The 8,129-nt window shown below is 46.6% G+C and overlaps 1 protein-coding gene across 1 annotated transcript; it reads left to right on the top strand.

The window, feature by feature from the left end:
- The first annotated feature begins 850 nt into the window (after positions 1-850).
- Rpl34 (ribosomal protein L34) lies at positions 851-5,936 on the top strand. Its single transcript, XM_013023840.1, has 5 exons — positions 851-893; positions 3,456-3,529; positions 3,609-3,708; positions 3,921-4,024; positions 5,746-5,936. The coding sequence occupies exons 2-5, from the start codon at positions 3,465-3,467 to the stop codon at positions 5,828-5,830; spliced, it is 354 nt and encodes a 117-aa protein (XP_012879294.1). The 5' UTR covers positions 851-893; positions 3,456-3,464; the 3' UTR covers positions 5,831-5,936.
- Positions 5,937-8,129: the final 2,193 nt, after the last annotated feature.

Below are 8,129 nucleotides of genomic sequence, written 5' to 3'. Positions count from 1 at the left end.
TCCCAGCCAGCCTGGGCAGGAAAATCTGTGAACTTTTATTTCTAACTAAGCACCAAAAAGTCAGAAGTAGAGCTGTGGCTCAAGTCGCAGAGCACTAGCCCTGAGCGCCCAGGCTCTGAGTTCAAACCCTAGGACTGGGACATAAGAAAAGCAAGCAAGAAAAAGGTCTGAAAGGTAATTTAAGTGTCATTTAGGAACTAAACCTAGGTCTTGCCCCAGAGCCTGCTGACTCTCTTGAGGCTAAATGCGTTGCAGCATCCCTTGAAAATAAAGTTGGCTTTGGGGTTGGGGGCCTGACTTTGGGGTTGGGGGCCTGGCTTGGGGTTGGGGGTCTGGCTTTGGGGTTGGAGGCCTGGCTTTGGGGTTGGGGGCTTGGCTTTGGGGTTGGGGGCCTGGCTTTGGGGTTGGGGGCCTGGCTTTGGGGTTGGGGGCCTGGCTTGGGGTTGGGGGGTCTGGCTTTGGGGTTGGAGACCAGGCTTTGGTGTTGGGGGCCAGGCTTTGGGGTTGGAGGCCTGGCTCAGGTGACAGGTCACCCGCCAATGGGCGGTCTCAGTCAAAAACAAAAATACAAAGTGGACTTGGGCCCGCGCGGGCTCTGACCTTTCTGGCTCCAGTGTCATTGGTGTTTGTTTCTCCAGAGATTCCCGAGTAATTTTCTCCGCAGGTGTAGTTTTCTCTGATAGGTGTTGCTTGTGTATAGCCCCGCCCCCGGAGGCTGCCGTACAACAGGATCCCCGCTGATGGACGGGTGGTGCATTGGATTCCGTACAACATGGCGGCGCTCTCAGCAACACGAACGTGCCTCTGACGCAACATCCGGCCATGCGCATTGACATTTGCCCTTTGAACTCGCTTGCGCCTTCCTTTCTCTCTTCCGGGGACGGTGTCTAGAGGTATGGTAGCCAGTTTCTTCTTGTCTGTATTCCCTGTGCAATCGGTCGCCATCCGAGCCGTGGCGCGCACCGCGAGTGCTTGGAAACATTTCCTTGAGCTGGCGGAAGGGTGAGGGGTGTAGACGGGGCTCCCTTGGTGTCAGAACTCTCTACTTTGAGCTTCGGGAGCCCCTCCATCCCTGGCGGAGCCCCTTCGGGAGCGGCGGAAAGCCGAAGCTCACATCCGGGGCTTTGCGGGGTCGTGTCCGGACTCCGGGAGCGGGCCGGCGGCCGGACTGGCCCGTTCAGGTCGGCCCTGCGAGGCCGCCGCGCCGTGCCTGTACCTGTCCTGGGCCGCGCGAGGGCGGGGGACCGGCGCTGGCAGTGGCTCCTCTCCCTGCTGGCTTCTGTGTTCGATGCCAGTACCGAGCAGGAGGAACATGACGCAGCTGGGGTGTTGGAACGCCGCGGTGACGTCTAGGGCGCTTTGCACGGGCCTTCGGGTCGCCTCGGGTTTAGTGTGATGTGAGTGAATAAGACCCAGTGCAGGCTGCTTCCTCTATGCATCCCGCCACCCCCTTGTGTGTGTTCCGGACCTGGGGCTTGCATCATGGCCTGGGTGCTGTCCCAGACCTTTTTTTTTTTTGCCCAAGGTTGGTGGCATACCACTTGAGCCACAGCTCCACTTCCGGCTTTTTGCTGATTGATGGGAGATGAGGGTTTCTTAGGCTCATCTGCCTCGACAGGCTTCCCACGTTATCACCAGATGTCAGCCTCCCGAGTAGCTTAGGTTTACAGGTGTGAACCACCGGTTTCCTTTAAATTCCTATCATGGAGCGAGCACAAAGTTTGGAAGAAGGGTCAGCCTGGCGGAACTTGGTTATCTTGTGTCCTTTGGATGCTTCCCTTAAAACTCAAGTCGTGGGCTGGAAAGGTGGCTCAGTGGTTGAGCGCTTGCCTTGCATGCCTGAGGCCCTGGGTTCGATTCCTCAGCGCCACATAAGCAAAAAGAAAAAAGCCAGAAGTGGCGCTGTGGTAGAGCACTAGCCTTGAGCTGAAGAGCTGAGGGACAGTGCCCAGGCCCAGAGTTTAGGCCCCACAACTGGACCAAAAAAAAAAAAAAAACTCAAGTCGTAAGCCGGGCAGCAGTGGGCTTGCTCCTGTAATCCTAGCTACTCTGGAAGATGCAATCTGAGGATCACGGTTCAAAGCCAGCCAGGGCAGGAAAGTCGTGAGACTTCTGTCTTCAGTTAACCACCAGAAAACCAGAACTGGTGCTGTGGCTCGAGTGAACGAGCTGAAGAGCCGAGGGACAGCCCAGAATTCAAGCCCCACGACCGATTTAAAAAACAACTACAAAACCCAAGCCGTTTGGGCTGGGGAATTAATTTGTGGTTTGGCACCTGCCTGGCGTGCACCATACCAAGATAAGTAGCAACACCGATTTATAAATGGAGGCTGGGAGGTGTCATTCACATTAAGAGATTGATTACCTCAACACAGGTACTGCTTTGGGGCAATACCTAGAACTGCATGGAGGGCCATACCAGGATCTGCACTGGAATAGATGGATATAATTTAGTCATAGTGGCAGCTGTGTAAATTAGATAAAAAAAGAATTTTAGGTGATAATTCTTGATTAACTATGTGAGCTCCTGGCCCCATGTTCTGCCAGTTTGTAAGGGACTCGATGGAGAACTCTTTTTCCTTTTTTTTTTTTTTTTTGTGCTAGTCTTGGGGTTTGGGTGCTGTCCCTGAGCTGCTCAAGGCTAGCATTCTACCAATTAAGTCACAGCTCCACTTCCTGCTTTGGGATTATTTGGAGCCCAGAGTTTCATGAACTTTCTTGCAATCTTCAAGGCCGAGTGTGAGCCACTAGTGCTTGGTTGTATAGTTTTTTTGTTTGTTTGTTTTTTGGGGCCTGGTTGTGGGGCCTGAACTATGGGCCTGGGCGCCGTCCCTTAGCTCTTCAGCTCAAGGCTAGTGCTCTACCACTTGAGCCATAGTGCCACTTCCAGCTTTTTCCTCTTTGCTTATGTGGTGCTGAGGAATCGAACCCAGGGCCTCATGCATTGCAAAGCAAGCGCTCTACCACTGAGCCACCTTCCCAGCCCGTATAGTTTTTTTTGGGGGGGGGGGCCGGTAGTGGGGCCTGAACTCTGGGCCTGGGCGCTGTCCCTCAGCTCTTTAGCTCAAGGCTAGCGCTCTACCTCTTGAGCCACAGCACCACTTCCGGCATTTTTCTTATGTGGTGCTGAGGAATCGAACCCAGGGCCTCGAGCATGCAAGGCAAGTGCTTTACCACTGAGCCACCTTCCCAGCCCCCCATATAGTGTTTTTTATAACTTGCTTGTGCTTTTCTGGCCACCACTCCAAACAATGAGCATAATAACTGAGTCATGTTTGATTGTCTCCAGTAGAACTAACATTGCCTCCTAGAAGTAACCTCTAAATACAAGTAATTTTTATATATGGGAATGAATAGTGTATTATACACATGTGCATATATGTATAAATTATGTGATGATGCTTTGAGATGTGTATTAGATTTTTAATGGGAAAACTTGATCATTTTTTACTTAGGCCATCAAAATGGTCCAGCGATTGACATACCGCCGTAGGCTTTCCTACAACACAGCCTCTAACAAAACCAGGCTGTAAGTATTTCCAAAATTCGAATACATCCTGTCATTTATTCTTTGAGATGCTGAGCTGTTGCCTATTCTCTCTTTCTAGGTCCCGAACCCCTGGCAATAGAATTGTTTACCTTTACACCAAAAAGGTTGGAAAAGCACCAAAATCTGCATGTGGTGTATGTCCAGGCCGGCTTCGGGGGGTAAGTGGTCCTCCTGTTGTGGAAAACATTAACAAGTCACGGATTGAGCTTCTGGATGGAGGGGAACATTCAAGATCCCCATTTTCCAAGAACACAGACCTTTAAAAACTGAGAGAAGTACAGTGACATGCTCTTCAGATGAGTCGATACACCATTGTATCATTTAAAACCCAGGGAAATTTCTTTCTGTAATCTTTGTTTTCTTTATACAGGTTCGTGCTGTGAGACCTAAAGTCCTCATGCGATTGTCTAAAACAAAAAAACATGTCAGCAGAGCCTATGGTGGTTCCATGTGTGCCAAATGTGTCCGGGACAGGTAAGCAAAATCAAGGTGGTTTTCTTAAATAGACACAGACTTGTCTATGAAGACTGGTAGGAAAAAATAAGTTGCATGCTTTACCCTCCCTGAGTGCAGGTGATTGGTGATATATGAAACAGTTGGTTATATCAGATTAAATAACGTATAATCCATAAGCTAGATGTAGAAATGTAAGACATTTGTAGAGGAGGGTAGGTAAGAAAACCTAGTGGTTGTTCATAGGATGGAAGGTCTTTAAAATGTATAGGGAAATAGCAGCATGTAGTTACAGTGTAGCTGCTGCAGAGCTTGGTAGGAGGTCATCAACAACAGAGGTTGAAAGGCCTTAAAGGGCCAGGGAATTAGCTTGATTCTTTAAAATGTAGGGAATTAAGTCTTTTGGGGGCAGAGCCAGAGAACTTTTGCCTTTGGTGTGTTAGAAACAAACAGCAGAATGAAGTGACTCTTTAAACTGAGATGGGTATTCACATGTAGTTTCTAAAGGATAGTGAACTTGTTACTGCTTTGAGAACCGAAGTCTAGGGAAAGAGTTCAGAAAGATGACCGTCTTTTGGATATTGAAAGATAGGAGTGATGGTAGAGTTGTGAAGATAAATGTGCCAAGTGCCTGTGTGGTAGTATCAAGTCCCTACTAAGTCTGTGGTAGCAGTATCAATTTCCTCTGGGAAGAGTTTTTGTTGTTTTGCCAAGAAACCAGGATGTACTGCTCAAGTTCACATGGCTAACTACTAGTTATGGCTTAATCCATTTTAACCCTAGCCTTATATTAAATTGCCTCAAAAAAATGAACTTCCAGGTGATTGGTCTTCATGAGTGAAGTGATAGACTTGGTAGGGAAGCTTAAGTTCTATTTCACTCAGTTCTATAGAAGTACGAAGTCAGATCTGGACACCAAACCTTTGCATGATAGTATGAGGGGGTAGCAAGACATTGTATTAATAATGCAAAGACAAGATAAATATGATTTCACTTGAGAAACAGGAAAACAAGTAGAGAGGAAGTAGTAATGTTGTAAGCTAGAGGAATTTGGCTTTTTTGCATTGTTGGTCTCTTAAGGTATGCAGAACCTAATCTTGTTTTAGGATTAGGACATGTGTATTAAGACAGTTACAAGCCCTGGCTCCTTTACCCCTTAATTTTAGTTAGCACAAAGCTGGTTTTTACTGAAAAGTTTTTTTTTTTTGCGGGGGGGGGGGTTCCGGTCGTGGGGCCTCAACTCTGGGCCTAGGTGCTGTCCTTCAGCTCAAGGCTAGCGCTCTACCACTTGAGCCACAGCGCCACTTCCGGCTTTTTTCTTTTTGCTTATGTGGTGCTGAGGAATCGAACCCAGGGCCTCGTGCATGCAAGGCAAGTGCTCTACCACTGAGCCACCTTCCCAGCCCCCTGAAAAGTTTTTAATGTGATAAAGACATTTTGTGAATTACCCACCACTATTGCTGCTGGGTCATAATGTAGCATGGGTTATGTTAAACGTAGAGCTCTTAGCAGTGCCAGTGTGGTTCCTGTGGGTGTGAGTTGGCGCACTGACACTGCTTGTTTGTAGTTCCAGTACAGAGTGAGGGCTGGGCTAGGAGGTTTGGCACTTCAGTTCGACTTTCATTTCCTTTCTGGGTTCCTATAATGCTTTGTTCATTCCTTTTTATGGTACTTGTCATTGTTAAATTGAACAAACCAAGGTTGATTTTTAGAAACTACTCATTGTATATTTTCCTTTCTAGGATCAAGCGTGCTTTCCTTATTGAGGAGCAGAAAATCGTCGTGAAAGTGCTGAAGGCACAAGCACAGAGTCAGAAAGCTAAATAAAAACAGGAAGCTGCTTGTGTGGGCCTAGGACGCCAGAGGTCTCTAAACTGCTAGCAAAGAAGGAACCTTTTTGATAAATAAAAAGGCTTTGAGCAATAAAATATCAGAGTATTGTTTTGTATAATGTCTCTTGTATAATTAGACAAAAGATGTCTAATAAGTTTTAGTTAACCACTTTTTTCCAAAAGGAAACTAGGTGAAGGTCTGGTTACCAGAATTCTTTTGTGTATGCAAACATTCCTTAGCACTTTGCCATTGGAACTCCTTTATCAGCAAGTGGAAAACCTTGGTCTTCCACTTGTTTGCCCATTTGGCCTCCAGAAGACCTTATTAACTCCCATCACTAGGATTACAGGAAAGCCTACCACACCTAGCCGCTGTAAAAGTTCTTAATCACCTGGCTCATTCTTTCTAATGCTTAGAGAACTAGCTTTGGTTTGAATGCTCTGTATATAAAAGCCTATTTTTTGTGGGGGGGAGTGGGATTATCTATTATACAGATAACATGTTAACACTATTTCAATCAGTACCACACTCCCTACATTCCTTCAGTTTTTTTTATTGTGAAAATACTGTACAGAGGGGTTTCAATTAGGTAGGCAAGATAATTAGTACATTTCTAATCAAGCATTGTAGCCTCCATTCCTTCCGATTCTGTCAGACCAAAAACCTCTATCTTGGTAAAATGGCAGCCCATTTGTCTAGGTCAGGTACTGTAGCAGCTGGCTTTACTTAGGGAACTTGGTAGTTTACCATTTCCCCTGAGGCTGAGGCCTGAGGATCCAGTTCATGAGCTGGTCCTTAAGATTTTCTTATCTCCAGTTGATCACCAAAAATATGGGAAGTGGAGGTGTGGTAGAACTTTAGCCTTGAGCAAAAAAGCTCAGTAGCAGGCCCCAGGCCCTTCCACAAAAATAGTTACGTCTATCAATGAGGGATTAACTAGTAATTGGCATGATCATGATGTGGCACTGTTATTTCTAGAATACATTTAGGGTAAAAGGCTAAAATGTTGCCACTTGTCTTTTGCCAGCTAACCTGTTCTAGGTCATCTTTCTCTGGAGGTAAGATGGATGATATGTAGCCCTGGCTGGTGTGAGCTCTTGAGAGCTGGGTAACAGGCCTAAGATACCATGCCCAGCTAAGTAAGTAGAAATGCTAAAGCATATTACAGAAGATAAGTGGGGGATGAATCACAGAACTGTTAAGTGACTTAAATTGGCATTCAAATTTTGAGTTTTTTTGGGGGGTGGTCTGGTCATGGGGGCCTGAACTCTGGGCCTGGGCGCTGTCCCTCAGCTCTTCAGCTCAAGGCTAGCGCTCTACCACTTGAGCTACAGAGCCACTTCCGGCTTTTTTCTTTCTGTTTATGTGGTGCTGAGGAATGGAACCCAGGGCCTGATGCATGCAAGGCAAGCGCTCTACCACTGAGCCACCTTCCCAGCCCAAATTTTTGAGATTTTTATGGTCATGGTCAGTCATGGGGCTTGAACTAGGCCTGGGTGCTTGTCCCTGAGCTCTTCACTCAGGCAAGCGCTCTACCACTTGAGCCACAGTGCCACTTTTGGTTTTCTGGTAGTTAATTGGAGATTACAGTTTGATGGAGTTTCCTGCCGAGGCTGGCTTTAAACCACGGTCCTTAGATCTCAGCCTCTTGAGTAGCTAGGATTACAGGTTTGAGCTACCAGTGCACAGTTTGAGAATTTTCTTAACTGCAATTCACACACACACACATATACTTATCCCTTCCCTCATTTTTTTCCTACTCCTCCCCACTCCCCCCCCCACGCCCTTAACTGCAATTCTTGGTAGTGATAGTTCTTAAAGCATAATTACTGAACTTATATGTTGTTTGGCAGTTTGGCTTTCTGTCACTTGGCTAATGTAAACTAGTGCAGTTGACTATATGCTGATGGTGTAATGAATTCTTTGGGATGTATAATGAAAACGGTCATGATTTACTGGTGAACCTCCATACTGATGTCTGTAGTGGCTGTCCAATTTATTTCCCTCCAGTAGTGTACAAAGATCATAGTGTTATTACCCATCCATCCCTCATTCTTGCCAACATTGGCTTTTGGGTTTCTCTCCTCTCCTTTTACCTGTCTCCCTTCCCTGCCCCCTTTCTTTCCTTTTTTTTTTTTTTTTTTCATTTTTTTTTACAGTCATGGGCTTGAACTCAGGACCTAAGTATTGTCTTTGAGCTTTTCTGCCCAAGGATAGTGCTCTACCACTTTAAGCCTCAATGCCACTTCCAGTTTGCTGATGGTTAATTGGAGATAAGAGTCTCAGGGACTTT

The sequence above is a fragment of the Dipodomys ordii genome, unplaced genomic scaffold (assembly GCF_000151885.1).
Source record: "Dipodomys ordii isolate 6190 unplaced genomic scaffold, Dord_2.0 Scaffold70, whole genome shotgun sequence".
Classification (NCBI taxonomy): Eukaryota; Metazoa; Chordata; class Mammalia; order Rodentia; family Heteromyidae; genus Dipodomys; species Dipodomys ordii.
Note: the sequence above shows the minus strand (reverse complement) of the source record. Positions and strands in the feature narration are given on the sequence as shown.

Coding starts and splice junctions, on each gene's coding strand:
- Rpl34 (XM_013023840.1), top strand. CDS start 3,465: ATGGTCCAGCGATTGACATACCGCCGTAGGCTTTCCTACAACACAGCC. Junction 3,709..3,920: donor GTCCAGGCCGGCTTCGGGGG/GTAAGTGGTCCT, acceptor TTCTTTATACAG/GTTCGTGCTGTGAGACCTAA. Junction 4,025..5,745: donor GCCAAATGTGTCCGGGACAG/GTAAGCAAAATC, acceptor TTTCCTTTCTAG/GATCAAGCGTGCTTTCCTTA.